Source organism: Phoxinus phoxinus (assembly GCF_949152265.1).
Source record: "Phoxinus phoxinus genome assembly, chromosome: 22".
NCBI lineage: Eukaryota > Metazoa > Chordata > Actinopteri > Cypriniformes > Leuciscidae > Phoxinus > Phoxinus phoxinus.
In genome coordinates this window covers 4,000,188-4,021,560 of record NC_136897.1, presented here as the reverse complement: position 1 = coordinate 4,021,560, position 21,373 = coordinate 4,000,188, and the positions used below count along the sequence as shown (strand labels likewise).

General features: G+C 39.7%; 1 protein-coding gene across 5 annotated transcripts in view; it reads right to left on the bottom strand.

The window, feature by feature from the left end:
* The window catches only part of kif21b (kinesin family member 21B), an 86,612-nt gene that overhangs the window by 8,896 nt on the left and 56,343 nt on the right, over window positions 1-21,373 (bottom strand). The window contains exons 18-32 of one of the 5 annotated variants that reach the window (XM_079597696.1): window positions 19,671-19,821; window positions 19,376-19,579; window positions 19,150-19,251; window positions 18,442-18,607; window positions 18,161-18,221; window positions 18,020-18,068; window positions 17,383-17,582; window positions 16,712-16,786; window positions 15,596-15,709; window positions 11,066-11,104; window positions 5,465-5,601; window positions 4,114-4,294; window positions 3,844-4,008; window positions 3,546-3,663; window positions 1,349-1,519 (exon numbers count right to left, since the gene is read on the bottom strand). In XM_079597696.1, the coding sequence (XP_079453822.1) occupies window positions 1,349-1,519; window positions 3,546-3,663; window positions 3,844-4,008; window positions 4,114-4,294; window positions 5,465-5,601; window positions 11,066-11,104; window positions 15,596-15,709; window positions 16,712-16,786; window positions 17,383-17,582; window positions 18,020-18,068; window positions 18,161-18,221; window positions 18,442-18,607; window positions 19,150-19,251; window positions 19,376-19,579; window positions 19,671-19,821 (1,933 nt within the window). Of the gene's footprint in view, window positions 1-765; window positions 847-1,348; window positions 1,520-3,545; window positions 3,664-3,843; window positions 4,009-4,113; window positions 4,295-5,464; window positions 5,602-11,065; window positions 11,105-15,595; window positions 15,710-16,711; window positions 16,787-17,382; window positions 17,583-18,019; window positions 18,069-18,160; window positions 18,222-18,441; window positions 18,608-19,149; window positions 19,252-19,375; window positions 19,580-19,670; window positions 19,825-21,373 lie in introns of those variants that run through there. The other 4 variants (XM_079597695.1, XM_079597694.1, XM_079597693.1 and 1 more) reach the window with 4 other exon arrangements.

Sequence of the window (21,373 nt, the reverse complement as noted above, 5' to 3'; positions counted from 1 at the left end):
AGATACTAAAGAAGGATTATACAGATGGTATAAAAGAGAATTATAAATCTTGTTTTAACCACCAAGCTCCAGCTGATTCTGCCAACAGGCCTGTGGGGAAGCGGACGGACGTCCTCATAAAAGAGAGCAACCAAAGCACTTTATCTTGGCAAATACGCAGTGGTTCAATCAGAGAGGACAGGCGAGGAAGTAATGTGTGTGTTTAGATAAACTCACTGCTTACACATTGTTAACTGCACTGGGATTTAAGCGTCTTCCTATTGAGGGGAATTCTGTCAGTCAATAAAAATAATAATAAAAAAAAAAGATATGGATGTGCAATAACAGCTGTGGACTGATTTAGCCCAGATGTGCGTGTGTATTTATTATAAGAGTGAGGGAGCTGCTGCATACATTTGCATAATGAAAAGAAATGATATAAAGCGGAATCTTTCATCTACATGCCATAAAATTTACAATAAAATGTACAGGTAAATGCATTTAAAGAGCTTCAGTCATCATGGCACATTGTTTCTCCAGGTGATATTTATTCTACATTTCCAATTTCTGCATCAAAATGCGATGAAATTATCAACACGACAATGAAATTTACCTGTGTAATACATAATTCAAATATCCTTGACGGGTAGGAGACTAGATATGTCGAACCCATTTTCATGTCGTCTTATAATAATCTTCCATTATTTTTGACCTTTTGGCTCTGGATGATGGGAAACGTTGGAATGTGTTTTTGTCTAATATAATCAGCTGGAGAAACCATTCAAATCAAACTTATTACTAAGAGCTTCCTCAGCAGTCAGAGCGCCGTGACGTCAACCTCCAGTGACGAATGAAGCTATTCTACATCTATTGACACAGGAACAATAGGTAAACGCTGGATTATTACCTTATGAAACATCATTTGTCTGTGTATATATTATTTTTGGGATATTGTAATTTTGTCGCTGTCAATCATGTCTTAACTTTAATACAATTTAATCTCTTTAAAGCACTTACAGCTTAATAGTCACACAGTTCTTTGCCATTTTTTCCTAAATTAATATTTAACTTTAAAAAAAATCTTACTGACATTTTTTGAAAGACTAAATCAACATTTCATCCTAGTTTCTTTTGGTAATTACGGGAAAAGGAAAAACATTCTCCACACATGCCTCTTTGCTTTGACTGTAATCTACAGTGTGATGATTGTACATAACACAGGAATTAATATATTTAACCATAAATAGTTAATACATTATAAACAGGGTGTATATTATGGGTGGGGTTCGTGTGACATGACATTACGTCATCACGCATTAATACAAGACCAAAATGCACTTGCATGTAATAGTAATCTTTTCATTTTTACCTGAATCAGTTCCTGCTGTCCCAGATCCCATTTCTTAATGCCGTTGTCACGGGAACCACTGAACAGTATGTCACCGTGCACAGCGAGACACTCAATCCCATCGTAATGAGGGGGCTCGAAGTTATGAGCCGGTCCGATGTTGCCCTGGGCTCCCTCCGCAATGTCAAATATCTGCATTAAAGGAGTCATGAATTGAGAAATACAATTTTCCTTCACCTTTTTGACATAGTAATAAAAAAATAAAAATAAAAACATACTGAAAGTTCCAGAACTCAACTTTCTTGTTAAGGTCCGTTCACACCAAGAATGGAATGACAACTATAAGATAATTATTATAACGATAACTACTGTATATTAGCGCCCACACCAACGAACGATATCGCTCTGTTTATTGTAAGTGAGAGCTATAGTTGTCATCTGCTGCTTTAAATGCTTGAGCTCTTTGAAGCAGGATGGATTCTGATTGGCTGTCAATATTTTTAGATTTTCTTTTCTAGGTTTTTTCAATTTATGAGTGAAATAAGGTCTGTGGTAAACATAACTTGACGATACTTTAACGTCTTGCTCCACAACGTCAATTACACACACCCATATGGAAAATAAGAATTTTGAAGCTGTTATGTTTTTGTTTTTTCAAATGTATGTTTCTAATAAGTAACTATATAAAGGCGCTTTTCCACTACACAGTACCAGCTCGCCTTGACTCGCCTCGCCTTTGTTTGGTTTTCCACTGTGTAAAAGTTGTACCTGTACCTGCTTCCAGATACTTTTTTTCGTATCACCTCCGGCGAGGTTCTGAGCGAGCTGAGGTGATACTAAAATGTGACGTGAAACACGGCAGACTGCTGATTGGTCAGAGAGAATCGTCACTATTCACTGCGTCATCACTGCACGCGCCAGACGGAGTATCCTGAATAACCCAGACATTTTTAAATAGTTTGGCCAGAGATTGCGTGATATACCCATTACTAATATTATGTAAAACAGCATACACTCGATTTCTTCAATTGTCCTGTGTGTGTGGGTAGCGGGTGTGTGTCGCGTAGAAGATTACGTCATGGCAGTTTTCTGCGGCGTCGCTATGACGACCAGGTACTATTGTGGAGGTACTATCTGCAGTGGAAAACGGAGCGAAAAGCGAGCCGAGACGAGTCGAGCTGGTACTGGTAATGGAAAAGCGCCATAAGGCAGTTTGGGGTGTGAGTGTGTGAGATGTTCAAGTATCGTTAAGTTATGTTTACCACAGACCTTATTCTGTCAGATACAGAATCATGTCATCGCCAGTGCAGAGCTTTCTCAATATTGGCAGCAGGTGTGATGAGCGCATCTGCACACACAGGGAGACAAAGGCTTTTGGACAACGGCCTGGTGTCAAGAAGGGCAGCAAAGAAGCCAATTCTTTCCAGGAAAAACAAAGAACAGACTGAAATTCTGCAGGAAGTACAAGGACTGGACAGCAGAAGACTGGAGCAAAGTTATTTTCTCTGATGAAGCACTCTTCCGACTGTTTGGGACATCTGGAAAATTGATTGTCCGGAGAAGAAGAGGTGAACGCAACCATGAGTCCTGTGTCATGCCGAGTGAAGCATCCTGAGACCCAAGAGAGTGGGCTTTCTCAATATTCTTCCCAATAACACAGCCAGGAATACAGGTGGTATCAAAACGTCCTGCAAGAGCAACTTCTCCCAATGATCCAAGAGCAATTTGGTGTTGATGTGTATATTTTCCAGCATGATGGAGCACCATGTCCCAAAGAAAGAGTGATAATGAAGTGGCTCAGAGATCATTACATTGAAATGTTGGATCCAGACCAGGAATCTTAATCCCATGAGAGAGCCTGATGCCAGTCCTAAAAAGTAGAGCGTGGACAAGTAGAAGCCCACAAATTGTGATCAACTCCGAGCACTAATAGGGCGAGAAGAGATATCCAGCATGCCAGAGCGAATTGCAGAGGTTATGAAGAAGGGTCAACACTGTAAACATTGACTCATATATTGAATGTTTTTGCCAATAAAAGTCTTGTTTTCATAGTATACCATAGAAACATGTGAAAAAATAATCTTCAAATACTGAAGCAGCAAACTTTGCGAAACACAAAATGTCACTGCCAATACTCTTGCCCACGGCTTTAGAAGAAGTCTATATGAAAAACACAGACATAAATAAAAGGGAAATCAACTAAAATGTTTAAACGGACCTTCACGTAATGGTCTTTGGATCCAGTGATCACCTGATCCTTGCCTCCTCCAGAATAACCCACTGTAAGACACATGACTGACCCAATGTGTCCTGTCAGCTTCCCAGTGGCCTGCATTCTGCACACAAAATATTAAAATCAGCCTACTGTACCACAACATATATAATAACAATTTGAGAACAGAATATGCACATGGTGATGAACTCTGTACAGCACACTTGCCTGGCGGGATTTTGAATTCATCAATAAATGCTAATACTACTTCTGCCTGTATTTGGCTTAGGAATAAACAATGCACCTGTTGAGGTCCCATGTGCGGACAGTGTTGCCTGCAGAAGCATAGAGCACCGATCCGGTGGGATTGAGGGCGATCTGGTTGATCTGATACTCGCCCTGGGCTGTAGTGATGGTGCGGGTGGTTGTACCAGCACAGGCATCACCTGAGACCACCTGACCCGATGACCTGATGATGGGCGGACAAAGTTTACACTTTCTTTCTAAACTTTAAGCCAGGTGCATTCAGATGCTACAGCTAATTGCCAATTTCAGACACTGAAAAGATACTCACGTGAATGTTCGGACACACTTGACAGAATCACGAATGTCCCATACTTTGATATACGATGTGGAAACGGTGAAGACCAGGCTGGAGTTTCTGCAGTATTTGACAGACACTACGTTGTTAGGATGTCCTCTCAGGGTCACGATTTCCTGTCCGGTCACCAGGTTCCACATCTTGCAGGTTCGATCTGAACACAAGGTAAAAAAAAAAAAATTTTTTTTTTTACTATTCATCTCGTTTACGATGCTCTATGGCAGGCGTCTGCAACCTTAAGTCCAAAGTGTACTTCCATTTTGATGCGAGCACTCAGCACATTAAAAAGTACTGTATTATACATTTAATATCATGCGCAAGCACAGCCGGTTGACACATGCACACTAGAAAGTGCCAGAAGTTACTTTGTGAGTGATAAACATGTCTTTGTAGTTTGTAGTTGCGGGTGTCCCTTAACCCCCTCACGCAAGTGCTCATCAATGTGGGAGTCTCTTGTTGCGTCCTTAAGTAGTTTGTTGTTGTGCCAATTAGTTTTATTTTTCGACTGTGATACAATGGCCCGGGGCAGTTTTGCATGTGGACCAATTACTTGGTGCAAACTAGTCAAGCCACATGCGCAAGGTGAGCATACATGAGAATATGTGAGGTTAGAAAAATTGGGCTGCGTTTGGCGCTTTGGCAAGCTGTTTCGAGCTCCCAAAACGAACTCCAAACAAAGTTTGTTTTTGGTCTGATTTGGTCCGAAATGAGTCACATTAGTTCGTTCTTCGATTTCGCTTGAAGTATTTCAGGGCCTTTATGCTCAACTTTGCTCACTCCTTTAAAGGCTCTACATTTAACGAAGCCCATAGAAAAGACCTGAACCGGAAGCAATGTGACCTGTTTTACAGAAAATAACCCCCATTAGAGGAATATTACATGCTTAAAATTGTATATTTAATTGTCATTTTATTGTAAAAATGTTCACTCCGTTTAATGTAGCAAAAATCTTGAAAGTTGATGTATCTGTATCCAAAAGATTGCCAACCCTGATAAAATAAACATAATTTGCTGTGCAAAACATTGCAATTATGATTACGGTTTCAAGATGCAACACTGGCAGCTTATAAATTAATAATTGCAGCATTGTGAGTAATATCTATAGATTCAAAAGATCAAGCTACCCACGGTTAGCCTTCTTTAAAGCAATAGGATGTTGAATAGCTCAAAGCATGCTGAAACTTTGACCTCGAAGCAAAGAGAAAATGTATTTCGAATTGGCTCAAGTGTTTATGCTAATGGGTGTTTATGTTTTCATGTCAAAGGCTCAGAGAGAAATAACTGTGAGAATGAACCTTAATGTACACTGTACATTACACTGTACCTTTGGAGCCGGTGAAAAGCAGCTCGTCAGTGGCATCCAGGCAGAGCACAGGTTTGGTGTGTCCCTCGGCCATTGCCACGCACTGTAGAGGAGCCGTCCTGCCCCCCTTCAGGCCACCTGTGGGAGTGATCACACCCCTGCACAAAGACACGTAGCATTTCACTGTAGTGAAGTGAGGAAGACTGTGAGGTTAGTCTCAAAGCGAGTGGGTGGGAAGGAGGATGCAACAAAGCTTGTTTGTGTTCAAATACAACGTGTGCCATCTGTTCCACATGGATGAACAAAAGCCTTTTTTGTGTGTGTGTGTGGATGTGAGATAGAAGAGAGAGATAGGGAGAACAGAAAGAGAAAGAAAAGATAGAAATAGGAAGAAGATCTCCCGATATGATAAATCCCGATCCATTAACCTAACTACTGTGAGGTTTGTGGAGCCACTATAGAATCACTACCAGAGACGCCTAGGACCCCAAATGGTAATGGTGATTTAAAGCTGTAAAGATTGCTGTGTTTATATGTAGGGTAAGAGACTTAGGGTATGGGCTAAACGACTATGCTATGTTAACAGTATGCTAAACAAGTACATTAAGCTGTTAAGCTGAAAAAATTGACCACTATATATGTAACAATCTTAAAAAATATGAAAGTATTAAACAACATGCATCAAAGCAATTTTGTAGATTTTTTTATCAGGCACTGAATAGAGTACTCATTAAATGTTCTCTCAGCCTGCTTTGGGGTCCTAGGCAGACTTGATTGTTTTGTGAGATCCGGTGGATGAACCCTGCACACTTCAGGCCTTCAACCTTCGGTTGCTGTCCGTGGAGTTCATCGTCAACGTGCTGATATTTCATTTGATTTATCAGACTCCAGCTGCGTTTTACAGCACTCTCGTCCAGTCCACCACACGGTCTTCCTATTCGGGCTCCACGGGTCACCCAGGATATGGCCATCAGCCAGGCAGACGGACATCAGAGAAAACCATAGAACAGACTCCATATATCGAGCAGGTGTTAATAATGTCCTATAATAGTGTACCACTGCCAAACAGCAGGGGAGCCGATACACGTGATGTCGATGTCACACCGACTGCCAAGCCCACTGCACACTTGAAAGGGAAGCCTGCTTGACTGATGCAAACTGCAGCCAAGTCCTCTGTGAGTTGTGGACTTTGGTTCAGAAGCCTAAATTCGCATTTCAAAGTGGCTCGTTTGGTCACTGCTGACTTTGCAGGGTGGCACAGAAAGTGGATCTATTTTAAGACATCTTCAATGTCCATATGCTTTGCAGAAGCATCGGCTCTGTTGTGCTGCAAGTGAAGGTGTAATGTTTATCTCTAGACTCTAGTTTGGGACTGATGCATTCCAAAAGTAGCATATTATTAACTATAACTTGGATATCTCTGAAATTTTCGGTGTCGTAACACATTGTTTGTATCAATGTCAGGGTCCCAAAAGGCACCTGGGCACAAGTCTTTGTAGCCCACTTCCCCCACCACTGCAATTCCTAATTGCAAATCTCTATCCTGCATTTTGGGGGCCCTTGTTTCAAGAATGCAATCCATGTACCACGGTGTTCGCTGCCCAATGGGTCATATGCAGAAAGGGCCCTGGTGTTCATTTCCTTACTTACATATACTGAGGCTTTTGATGCCACTTCCCCTATTGGCCAAGTCCATTAACCAGTCGATATGCACAAGAACAGGAAGTAGATATAACTTGTGCATGTGCACGTGTGCTGATGCAGCACGGAATTTGCAAATGATCTCCTGAAACTCTTGCACTCAGGCAGGGATGAAAAGGATCCCACCATGTCTGAGGATGCAGTGCAACACAGGGCTTTTTAAACTTATTTATATCCACATAAATTGTTTAAAAGACTCTTTGCTGGAGACAGGCGGCACTTCTTCCTCTTGGCAGCCTGTATGTGAGTAAGATGGTCCCAATTATGAACACAGAGTTTCCCAGCAGCTCCCAAAAGACACTTCAGATCTCTTCCTCGCCAGTATGAACACCGTCAAACTGCCCATCAGTTCTTACAACCTGTCAATCATTGAGACTGCAGCCAGATAAAGGAGAGGCAGGAAGAGTTGCTCTCAACCATGTTGGGACTCGTGTTATGATGTCACCATTTTGTGGTCTGTCTAATGGCTGACGGACTTGGCAGAACCATCACACAACACCTGTCACAGTTGCTCACATCACATCGAGGAGCGGACAATGTTCTGTCTTGGACTGAATCCACTAGCTTTTTCTGTTTCCCCTCAACAATAGCGCAGGCAAGCTGGTGTGCAATTGAAAACCGCAATCTCCACATCCATCGTAACAGCACCACAGAGCCAACTGCAAATGGATGTAACGTTTACTGACAGCTGGCAAGCCGAATTTCTGGTGAGATTTATGATGGACCACTGCCACTGGCTAAATGAGGGTTTCTATCGCAAGAGATATGTGCTAAACACACATGTTGTTTTGACGGAGGAGAGGATTCGTCTATAAAAGTGCTCCAGAACTTCAGGAAACAAAACTAAAACTTAAAGTCTCAAGGACGTATACTTGAGGGACCAAGACGAGTAAAAATGACTTCGGGGTTGATCTCTCATGTCTTGTCTTATTTTGGTCTTATTTTCCCATGTTCCCTCTTGTGCAGAGCGGAGGATGCATTATGTCAGTCATAACAGTGGGGGCGTTTTCAGCTCAGTACTGACCCCTCCTGGAAAGTTGACAAGTCATTTCTCAGAGTAAACAGGTGGAAGTAATCTGTCAGAAGAAAAACAAAATCAAAAGTAGGAATTACTTTTCAAAAATCACCTTTCTTTTTGGTGTCAGTTTTTGCAGCCGGGAAAATATTGCAACTCCAGTTGTGGCTGCCAATTAGCCCACATACAACCTGGCATGGCTAAACAAGCCTCCCCTTCCCTAAAAAAATAATGAGGCTCTTCCCCTTCAGGCTGACAGCGTTCCCAACCAGCCCAGACTCAGAACGCTCTTTCCTGCCGACCGAGCGAGACGGAAATGAAGCAGGAGTTTGGGATGAAGGGAAATTGGTCTCTTGTGGGCTGAGATCAGCCTCTGTCCGGCTCGGCGCCTGTGAAGTCCTAATGATGGTGGAGCCGTCAAAGCCTCTGTGCAGGCGCAGTCGCACAGAGGTGACAAGAGGATGGCTGATTAAAGAGGAAACTGGGACATCCCGGCTCTCTGAGGACAGATGAAACGCGAGAGGCTGCTGTTGGCACATTTGTGCTCTCTAAAGTGGAAAAAACTCCAGGGATGTCCGGCAAACAGGAACTGACGGTGATCGGGTTTCCAGACTAACATTGTGTGAGGGGTTTAAAACATTAGTAACTTCTGTCTTTGTGATACAGCATTTAACTGAAGTCGGGTTTACATATCATTAAAAAAATTTAACATGTATATGAAACTATATATTTTTTCATCTAAAAGAAAATATAAGTGGTGTTTGCCTATGCAAAACTCATCGCCTTGATGTTAGGGTGTTCAAGCTGGTTTCCAGGGCGTTGCTATGTCAAATTAAGACACCTCATCGTCTCTAGATAAGGCTCAGGCTCCTTCCATCAGATATTTTTTGTCGTCTTTTATTGCCCACCAAGAAAAACAGTTCACAGTTGAGAGTTGGTAATGGTGCTGATTGTCTTAGCAAGTTCCAGTAATGAGCACCAAACTATTTCTCCACACCATGCAGCTTAATGTTTTGCTCATTTGAGTCGATAAGTGAGGGATTAGGGTTTAGATTGAATAAGGAAATTTTATTTCCTACTGAGTGTCAATCAAACAAACTCAATACAGGTGTAGTGCCATGCTGTGCTTTAAACATTACAGCCATAAACCAAAAAATCAGTCTATGCACACACAGCAAGAAACAACATGCAAGCCCTGCAATACTAAAAACGCATGAAAACGGAAACACTCCTTGTCACATGAGTGCAAAAACCAAAACATTACAACAAATGACAACAGCAAATTTTAAGAAATGATGATCTAAAAACTAAACCATCATGCAGCACATAACCAATGAGGAGTGAGCTCATGGTTTTGGACCCTTCTGCTGGGTTGAAAGCAAAGAAATCAGATGCTCTGAGAAAAACATGGTGTGAAGGGGGAGAGGGGAGGGGGGGTGGTCCTGTTGCCTCTTCTCCAAGTCTCCTCAGTAGAGAAGACGAGCATGAGGAGGTCAGGATAAGGAGGTTCTGTGCTTTTCATGGATAAACGAAGAGGGGGGTTGTTATGAATGAACCTTATCTGAACATTCCCATAGCAGGATTTAGAGCAGACTGCTGCAGTTCAAAGAATAAAAGCCTTCCCTACTGACTCATTCAGCTTTACGCCGATCAAAGAGGGTGTTGATCTTAAAAAACACACACACACACAGACTAAACACACTAATCCAAAGTGCCCAGTTACACTGGCCCTAGATATGACAATTTAGCTGAAATAATAAGACATCATAGCGTGAAATTTATCATCATCATGCTGTTTTGTTTCATGCTGGAATAGGTTATCACCACTGACTCACTTGGTGAACAAGTTAAGCCGGCTATCTGTGATTCTCCCCTTAAACAGATTTGTCTCTCAGAGGAAATTTGGGGCCGAGTTGTTCCAAGCACTCCATGTTCCATCATGGAGTCATTAACTTCTAATGGGATAACGAGAACAACTCGAAGGAAACAAGAAAAATGTGATTGTGCTGTCAGGATAATGGGGTGCAGAGAAATCACAGTGTCGCTATATTGGATAAGAAAAGAATATTGAGTAACATACTAAATTGAACCTGTGGGGTTTGTGTGAACCAATTCTTTTTGCAGCCTTTACAACAGAGGCCAGAAGAAACAAAGTTCTTGCCAAAAAAAATAACAATAATTAGATCAGTGGTGGTTCAAAGGACCAAAAGATGTAAAACTTGCTGGACATGTTGACAAGTTCGGCCGGCATCTCTCTAGCCAATTTTCCAGACAATTTTTTTATTAGTAAGCCTTATTTACATACTTGTTGAAGAATCAGGAAACAAGGCATCTCTCAGCCAGTGGGTGTTAACCCCGAGTTAATGGCCCTGCTGACTCAAACATCTTCTGGACTGCTTGAAAGAATTGACCGGTTGGGGAGGCAGACTCTCACGGCCTTGGCAGCAACCAGTGAGGTTCTACTCTGTCAGATCTGGTTATTTTGACAATTTTTCAGGGAAATCAGAGAAAAATAAAAGGCAGTTGAGTTGGCTAGTGGGATGCCACCTTTTGATCCCAGTCCAGAGCAGTTGCGAGATTCAAATAGGGGTTTGTAACAGGGCCTTCCCAACAGATCGCCAGGAAACAATCAATCCAATGATTTTGTGTCATAAGCTGACATTTAAGCAAGTGCATTTAGTACACGATTTTGAAACGTTTTTTTTCCTTCCTTTGAACCTTCAAGATCGTTAAAGCTATTCAATCGAGTCCATCCATAAGGTTCATTCAATTCTTACAGAGTTCACAGCACAGGACGCAAATGGAAAGGGTACATGCATGCTCACGCCGTGACCACACCTGGTGGGGGTGTGACCAGGCGGGACAACCAGACAACAGGGAACAGAATGACAGACAGAGATCTCTACCTGAACACCTCCGAGAGAGAGGAGTCGCTGTCATCCGACCTATAGGGCAGAACAGCAGTTGGGTTAGGGGAAGGTGGGAAGAGTCAGTAGAAGACAGAGAGGGAGGGAGGGAAGGGGAGGAGCAGGCAGGAGAAGGGGGTGGGGCTAGAGCAAAAGGGGAGGAGTTAGCAGGAGGGTATGCACAGTTCATTGGGTGGGGTTACTGGAATAAGACTCAATGTTGACTGCAAGAGCCCACTCCAAACCTTAGCTCTGATCCACGTTCACAAGCCTCACAGTGATGTATCCCCACAGCTCGTGTTGTCGTAATGGGATACTTCATGTCTCAGTTCACTCGGCTGTTTGATCTGAACTGTTTTTATTGTGACTACCAAAGAAATAAAACATGACTCTAATAAAAGAAGCCAGCGTTTTAGTGAGACGTATTATCAATACACGTTTCATTCATGCAGCATCTCTTATTGAAATTGCACTATAGTGCTCTAGGCTAAATGACTCCCACTATTCACAGAGACAATATACAAGTACAGGAGATTCAAAAGCCGCACGCTGCAATCATCACTCACACATTATTCTAAGTGCTATTATGTGAACGTGGATGATTTGCGGATGTTAGGATAATAAAATATGAATGATATATAAACAAATAGTTTTCTTTCATCAACAGGAAGAGTTTTTTTAATTATTTAGTGATTAAAATGGATATAATGAGGGGTTAAATTGGTGTTTTGGAAGTGGTGAAAGTCTAAAACCAGGTTAGGACGCAGTATTGAGCTCTATCGACAGTATCTGTGAGCTACTACGAGCATATGTTCATCAAAAACAGCTTTTACAGCAATGCATTTATAATGGAAGCCTTTGGGGCAAGAGACTGCACTGGGATAACTGTTAAAATACATGACAGTATGGGCATAAGACTGAAATATTATATGATTCATCATAAGACTAACTCATTAACCATGTCAGTGCAGAACATTTAATTAATTCCATAATCAAACTTTATATTACTAAATCTTACAGGGTTTTCTCGACTCGACTATCAGAGCAAGATCAGGTTCAACTACTGAAAAAAAAAAAGAATGGCCACAAGGGTTTAAGAGCTTTCTCATTCTGAACAGGAACTAATTCATGTGACGAGATCATGGCCCCGGTGATCAGGGTCAGCCCCGCTAATCATCTTCCAGTTGCATATATACGTGCGACGATGTTTAATGAAGTCAGTGCTGAGTCTTAAGAGTCAAAAGAATAACAATATGAACCACTGGCAGTCCCTCGGATGAGCATCTGATTGGCTGAAATGTTAATAAAGTGTCAAGAATTAATTCACTGCTTTAAAATAAAGATTCAGTCAAACTAGAAGTCCATGCACACACACTTTAATTGAGAAACATATTAATGAGTGTGTGACCAACTGGCAGGACGCTTTGATTCACTGACACCAACACTGATTTGAATGTTGATGAAACTTTATTAATATTGGTCTGCGTGAATGTCTTGCGTCTGCTGTCCGGTTTTGTTATTCTGTGCTAACCCAAGCAAAGACTGAGAGGCTGTCAGGATTCCAATCTAATCAAGTCAGACCCGCCCACTGGGGACCAATCAGTAATCAAGTGGAGAAGAATAATTAAGATCACACTAGCTTATATACCGAGACTGACGTGCACATTAACAGGTGAGAGTATTCACGTCAACAGACATGAGAATAGGATCTAATTTAAAGTTCTAAATAAAAAGGAGTGGGCATAGAAGTTCATTAGCGCCACATGAAAATCATCAAAATTCATTTCCATATGACGACCAGCGTAGACAGAAATCTTCAAAAACTCAACTACACAGTGCTTGCACAATGCAGTTATGGGTGGTTACTTATGGGTCCAAGTAAAAAAAAAAAAGTCTCTGGTATTCTGGTCCCTAAATACTGTAATTACATCAATTCAACTTTAACCCTGGAAGGGGGTGAAATTGATCCAATAAGTAATAATGTTTATATTTTTTAATAAAACCATTTAATTCCTTAACTCTTCCAACATTTTTGATCATTTTCAAAAAATTCCGTGGCCACCAAATTTTTTTGTTGTCTGAAAATCTGAACATGCAATATATCAAAAGAAAGAACAGACGCTCTGCTTTTAAACAAAAGCAACATTTGAGCAAAAAGCTGAGAATCGTGTTTTTATCAAAGACTACATCAGGATCGGGTTCATGACGATGATCAAAAACACAGATGGAGTAGATCTAGTCCATCAAGACTCTCAAAGCTTCACAGCCCTGTAGCTCGTCCTGGGTCGACGCTTCATTCGGTAACATTAGGCCGTTTTGATTTATATGCTGTTTAATATGGATGATATTTGTTCATATCTTGATATGTTGATATCTTGTTTTGCATATGCATATGATTACACATGATATCGCATGTTTCTGCATTTTCCTCGCATGTGTTTTGATCAGGAGATTCTGCACTCTTTCAGAAGATGTGTAGTAGCGCCCCCTAGCGTATAACAGGGAAAACATGGAAAGCCGGAAATTTCCGTCAATGACAGGGAAAGAGTTAATATTCCATTTATTCCTCCCAAATCTTGGAAAGGTATGAAGTTCAGAAAAAGAAAAAAACTTTTTTGTATTACTACCCTAAGTCTTCATAAAAGGGGTCTGTATGACCTCTATGCATTTTTGGACTCAACATGGTATTTTTCTGTTAAAAATTGATTTTCATGGACACTTCATGAATTACTCAATTTTGCTCAATTTCATATTTTTTTATTTTTGGAGACAATTCAAAAGAGTCAAAGTATTTACTACAGATTTTTTTTTATCGTTGTTACTTTCAAATCAGTATAAATAAGGGTTTTCATCAGTCAAAAACCTGAATTATTATTTTTTCATGATCTAAAAAATGTTTTTCAACCAGGGGTCCTCAGCAAACTTCCAAGGGGGTCACAGAATGACTTAAATAATAAAAATAAATAATAATTTTAAGTCATTCCGTGACCCCCTTGGAAGTTTGCTGAGGCCCCCTGGTTGAGAACCACTCTTTTAATAATGATATTAATATCAGTATTAATAATATTAAGAGGTACTAAAGTTAATATCATTAGTAACACTTCTTATTTATTTTTAACACATTCTTATTTATTTTTAACCTCACCTATTATTTTTATTTACAATACATGCATGTTTTTTTTGTTTTTAATAATAATAATCATTTAAAGTTATCCCTTGGGCCTTGGCCCCCTTGGAAGATTTGAGACTTCTGGAATCACCAAATTAATATTTAAAAAAACTTTTAGTAATAATAAATCATTTTAAGTCACCCCTTGAAAGTCTTGAAACTTGATGTTCTGTGTGTAAAATAATTTACAGTTGCTGTCATTTATTTCTGTATTGTTTGTTCGTGTTGGACAGTGCAGGGCTCTCGAGTCAAAAACATTGACAACCAAGTAGGTATGTCTAAACATTTGACTAGTAGTTCACATTAGTTCACATTAAAACATTGCAGCATAATAAAAAAATATATTATAATAATAACAGGATGCCCTTTTCTTCAGAATTTTTTTTGGTCATGCATTCTAGGATTTTTCTCCCATTTGAAGCCTAAACGCTAATGCAAGTAATATTGCGCTTCTCCTCAATAAGCCTGCAGGATCTGAGGCATCATGCTCACACACAAACGGTGCGGGACGACAGGTTACACTTAAGTTTAATACCATCAGGGGTTTGCTCAAACCCCTAATTCTAAGTATGAGCTACAGTAATAGTGATGCTAGCTTAAGCACACGGCACTAATTATGGTGATTTCACACGGAACACAACATTACTGTGCTAAAGGTGCGCGAATAACCACCAACAGGATGGCAAGCCAAGCGTTGTAAACACACTGCGGAATGATACGGCCTGGTAGAAATTACATTAAGAGAAATCTACAGTCTGTCCTACTCCACACACACACACTAGAGCGCAATATTCAAGGAGTTAGAAAAATAATGAGATAAATCCCTGACAGGCGCATCAAATGACCAATTTAGATCTCTATGGCAATATCAGACACTGCTGATTCAATTATGGAGGGAAAGTGCAAACAAAACCCATCTTCAGAGGGTGGAATAATTGGTTATCCTACCCTAATGTGCCCACTTGTGGTGTTATAATGAGAATTCACAGGAGCCGAAGAACTGACGCTACTTCTGCTGTCGGCTTTGAGTTATACGAACCATTCGACTGCAATTAGAGATCGATACTGCCGGCGGCACGCGCAGGGTTAACGCTGAGCGAACAAACTAGTGGATTCAAAGCCTGTAATAAAGCACTCGAAGAAACCTGGCAGAAAGCAAAGTCGTTTACTCGTGGCTGAAGGAGAGAAAAAACGAGTTGGGTGGAGAAGGGAAAGAGTTAAATAAAACTAGAGAACATGTGGGCGGATGCAAGATCCCATGCTCAGGTGATTGGACTCTATAAAGGGAAATCATCCTCTGATGAATTTTCTTATGTAATAAGATCGTTCATGCCGTCTGTGTGTGTTTGTGTGAAACTCACTTGTCGAGCGCTGAGCCCTGACTCTGGTTGCTCGTCAGACGGGAAAACACATTGCGGTCGTTACGTGTTCGAAGCGGAGGGGAAGGAGGAGGGGTGTAGCCTACATCTGGACTTCTGGCATAAAAAAAACACACACACACGCACGCACACGCACACACACACACAATTATAAAAAGGCAATTTATACTTAAATTATATATAGAGTAGTTAATGCATATCATAAAATGTTGTTTGCAAAATTAAATAATTGGCTTTAATACTGTCTGATAGAATATCCTTTAACACTATCTGATAGAATATCCTTACTTTTAGATATATAAAAAATGTTCAATGTATTTTTTTATGACTTTCATTTTAAAAAGTGTTACTGTATTTATTTTTTCATTTATTTTGCTAAAGCAACAGAAAAGCCTCACACAAAGATACAACAAAAGTACAAACTAGAGGAGTGATGAGATCTCATGGTGATATTAAAAACTGGGGATCAATAAATCCATATGATAAATTGCTTTTGATCATTTATTTGAACCAATTATTATTGCCTTATTGTTATTATACATGTATTTTAAGAAATTTTAAAGGCTTTTGTTCACTTAGGTCTATTTTTATGATCACAAAAAAAAAAAGATTAATCGTCAAATGAATCGCCTGATTGCTCAATTTGACTTTGATTGCACAATAATTGTTAGTGAAAGCCCTAGATTAGTTAGAACATTTCAATACGCACATGCATTGTTTTGCATTTTGTCGAATAAAAGACAGAATTTTTCCAGTCATATATTTTGTCATTGAAGATTTCTTAAAAAGTGTTCAAATAATGTCACGTCTCATTCTCACGAACCCAGTATCATGCATCATCTCGTCTTGTGAGCCAAGTGTATTATCACAGCCCTAATACAAACTATTCTTAAAAATATGTACATTGCAAAATAAATGCTTTTTTTTTCACTTTAGCAACAATATTGATGGCTGTCTATAGAATAAATTGTGTATTCATTTTGTGATTTTTAAAAAGTAAAATTAAATTATTTTTTTTCACTCTGAATCGTTGCTCTGAAACTTTCCCAGGCCCCAGTTAGAAAGCCTTATTTGTCTGATTCCCGCTGATGAACGCACCTATACGGCTGGCCTCGGTCATATGACTGCCTCCTTGTTAAGGGAGATGTGTCGGACCCTCTGGACTGCCTTGGGCTGAAAAACAAACATACAAACTGTGTTATGTTCTAAAAAACGGAATAATTGACCCTTCGCAGGGAGTTTGATTGACAGGTGATCTGACCAATCATACTTCGCAATCCGCCATTTTGTCCAACAAAGCAGTCAGGAGAGTTAGTAGATTAACATGAGAGGATTTGAACTTGAGAAGCGGAGTGTACTGACGTCTTTCCGCGGTTAAAACAACATTCCTTCGGATGTTCATTCATGTTTATTTGATGCTATAAATGAACTAGAAGGAAGAGATGATCGGTTCACGAGCAGCTTTAACTGAGGCTCTACAGCGATCTGTCAGACACATTAAAGAGCCACAAAATGGTATTCATGGTTTAATTTCTTTTTTTATTTAAATGACCAAATTTGAAAGGTGAGACTTTGTTTAATATCAAAAGTAAGCTGGTCTGTCCTGTCTGTCAGTCTCTGCGATGTATTTTTCACTGCGTGAGAACATGGTGTGTCTGAGAGCGGCGTAGCTTGTCGGACATAGCGACAGTAACTAAAGGGGGCGGGTCTTTACGAACGGTCAATTGTGAGGAGACAGATTACAAAAGGCTTATGTGAGTTCCACTCACAAAGTGTGTCCTCTGACAGGCAGGCTGATGGTTCGAGACACCAGCTCTCTGGAATAGGCCTCTCTGAGGACCAGGCCGTTCTCATGGATCTCTGATAGAGAGGCCAGGGACTTGGTGATGCTCTTGGAGCTGAGGTCCAGAACAGGGCCCAGATACTCAGCCGACACAGCCTTCATTTGTACGGAGAGCCGAGGCTCAACCTGTAAGAGGATACGCAGTGAATGTTTCAACAAAATCCTACACTGCCACCTGCTGGTTATTACACACAGAACAGAAGCCAAGTGCTCCTGAGCCATTTAATACAGTAATATATTTTAGTGCTTTCAAATCGATTAATCGCGATTGATCACATCTAAAATAAAAAAAAATTGTTTACATAATCAATGTGTGTATATATTATTATATTGACATACATTATATATATGTGAGTGAGTATGTGTGCGTGTCAGTGTATATATACATACACACATTTATATTTATATATATATATATATATTATATATATATAGTATAAATATATGCGTTTATAAATATAATTATATATATACACACACACACACATATATTATGTTAACAAAACTTTTCTGTTAGATGTGATTAATCTAAAATCACAATACTATTTGAGTTGGAGTTGTACCTTCATCTTAAAGTCATCTTGACTCGCAGACAACTTCATTTGGGAGAAACTGTGGCAGAAAGACGAGCAGTGATGTTCAGATTGAAACCCTGATAGATGATTTCATGATAAAGTGTATGTTGATGTGGAAAGTAGTCATACCCGCTCTCTGACGCCTGACTGAACTCGGACACTTCCTCATCTGTGCTTGCATAGCCATTCTCTGAGGAACATATCAAACCAAAAGCACTAATTAACACCATCATTACAAAAATGTGGAAACTATAATTGTGAAATTATCCGTTTCTTTCTACATTACTAAAGTATGTCAGTTTGTCAGCTGCACATAAAAAAAATTAATATTTCTTGTTTATTTCATGGTAGAAAAATTAAAAGCAATTTTTTTTAACACATTTTATCAAAAGAACAACGTGACTATTCACCTTGCTGGACATTGTGGATTAGAGCATGTAACTCCGGGATACACTCCGCCTTTTCCCTTAGAGCATCCAGGATCATGTGATTTTGGGAAGAGCCAATCACATCAGTCTGCCGCAGCTGGCCCTCCAGCAGGCGAATTTGAGCCTCTTTCTGAGCAACTTGCAAGCCCTATACACACAAACACACAACCATACACACTACCCGTCAAAAGTCTGGGGTCTGTAAAAATGTTTCATGTTTTTGAATGAAGTCTCACCAAAGCTGCATTTACAGCAATATTGTGAAATATTATAATACATTTGAAATAACCCTTTTCTATCGCAATATATTATTAAATGTAGTTTATTCATGTGATCAAGGTGCCGTTTTCAGTGTCACATGATCCTTGAGAAATCATTCTAATATGCTGATTTGATAATAATAAGAAATATGGAAACCATGATAAAAAAAAAAATGCAGGACTCTTTAATGAATTGAGAGTTCAAAAGAAAAAGACATTACTGACCCTAGACTTCTGACCAGTAGTACATCTATCCATTCTCTCTTTATGATTTCAATTATTATATAAAATACAATTTTATTATGCATTTATTCTTTATTTAAATGAATCATTTAATCATTTGAATCGGTACATTACCTTAATCTTGTATTACTTAGTCTGGATGACCATAAATTATAACAATAAAGAGGATTTGTCAGCTTGGATTTACCTTGTCAATGGAGGCTTTAAGGAAGTAGTCCAGGAGAGAACGAGCTTCAGCCAGCGAGCAGGAACTGATGACCACCGATGTGTCCACTGAGTCCAGCTCATCCTAAAGCAATGAGTTTAGCGATTACAAAACACATAAGTACAGATTGTGCGGATTCAAACACACACACGCAACTATATGGACGTTACGACAATAAGCAAGCAGTCACGTGTGAGGCGCCCGTCACCTTGGTCTCCTCGATCTGAACGATGGTGGCCTGGCAGTCTGACAGACTGTCGCTGATGTAGTCAATGTTGGCGTTGAGAACCTCGATCTCCTCGTTCATCTCCTGAAGCACTCTCTCCTCCTCGTCCTCTCGGAAGCCCTCGTTCAGTAACTTCTCTCTCTTGCGTAACAGCGCCTCCTGCTGCATGGACAGCTCCTCGCGTTTCTGCAGACAGCGTTTGATCAAAATTACACAACAATCCCACACAGGGTTTCACGATCATGTACAATAGAAGAACAATAAACGTAACACTCACCTTGATGAGGCGATCCATGTCAGCTTCCACATTAGTGATGGTCATTCTCTGCATCACGATATCCATGATCCTCCTCTCCAGAGACTGCCACTTCTGACGGGCTGTCTTTGAGAAACTTGCGCTCGCACCCTTCCGCTGGAACTTTTTTCTGCTGCTGAAATCAAATAGACTACAGTTTAATGGAATGAAAACACATTTTCATCTAATTATGGAAGCTGCTTCTTAAAAAGGTTACATTTAAAAAGGTAAGTTCGACTTTTTAATCACACAATTGACCCTTCGCAGGGAGTTTGATTGACAGGTGATCTGACCAATCATACTTCACCATCCGCCATTTTGTCCAACAAAGCAGTCAGGAGAGTTAGTAGATTAACATGGAGGATTTGAACTTGAGAAGCGGAGTACTGACGCCTTTCCGCGGTTAAAACAACATTCCTTCTGATGTTCATTCATATTTATTTGATGCTATAAATGAACTAGAAGGAAGAGATGATCGGTTCACGAGCAGCTTTAACTGAGGCTCTACAGCGATCTGTCAGACACATTAAAGAGCCACAAAACTGAATTTATTGTTTAAATTTCTTTTAAAAAATGACCAAATTTGAAAGGTGAGACTAATAGGTTTAATATCAAAAGTAACTGAAAAGTAAGCTGGTCTGTCCTGTCTGTCAGTGTCTCTCTGCTCCGCAATGTATTTTTCACTGCGTGAGAACATGGTGTGTGTGAGAGCGGCGTAGCTTGTCGGACATAGCGACAGTAACTAAGGGGGGTGGGTCTTTGCGAACGGTCAATTCTGACTTTTTTTCTCATAATTGCAAGTCATAAAGTCAGAATTGTGAGATATAAACGCAATTCTGAGAAAAAAAGTAAAGTTTTTTCCCCGTCAGAATTGGACTTATATCTCGCAATTCTGAGAAATTAAGTCAGAATTGTGAGATAAATAGTCACAATTATCTTTTAAATTGTTTTATTACGTGGCGGAAACAAGCTTCCATGCCTTATAGATCTAAGATTAACCATTAAGATTAACAATTAAAAATAGCAATGCTATTTTGATGCTATCATATACGTGCCCCATGCACTCCCATTCAAAAGGCATTTTGAGCTAAAACGAAAATACGCTCAATCTTAAAAGTGCCGTTTCCATTCTAATTATGCTTTTACACGAATGTTTAACTCTGGTAGATTAACAAAAAGAGCCTAGGTTAAATTTTGGCAACAGTTACCCTTTAAATAAATTATTCATTACATTATCCTTTAAATTAATAACTGAAACTGAATTCAAAATGAATTTAACTTCCATAATGTGGTGCATTTCTGACTGAAAAAATATTGTATTGGAATATTGGAAATATTGTAATAAATGTAAGACAGGATTTGATCCATATGGATTTGATTGAATTGACATAATTGGTTGACATATTATTATTATATAATATTTATTATTATAAAAAGTATTTAAAATGTTGTATTTATTTATAAATAAATATGTTAAAGGAGAACTCCAGCGCAAAATGAACCTTTGGTCTAATTACACATTGTTACCTAGTCAACCGTTATCTGAGATTTGTTTTTTGCTACCGTGTTAGTGTGGGGCTATTTTGAGCCTTGTTAGTGGTATTAACAAGCGATTTTTATTTGTCATTACTCTACGCCCCATATACTAGCGTTATACTAGCGTTATAGGCTAAACTGTTTTTAGA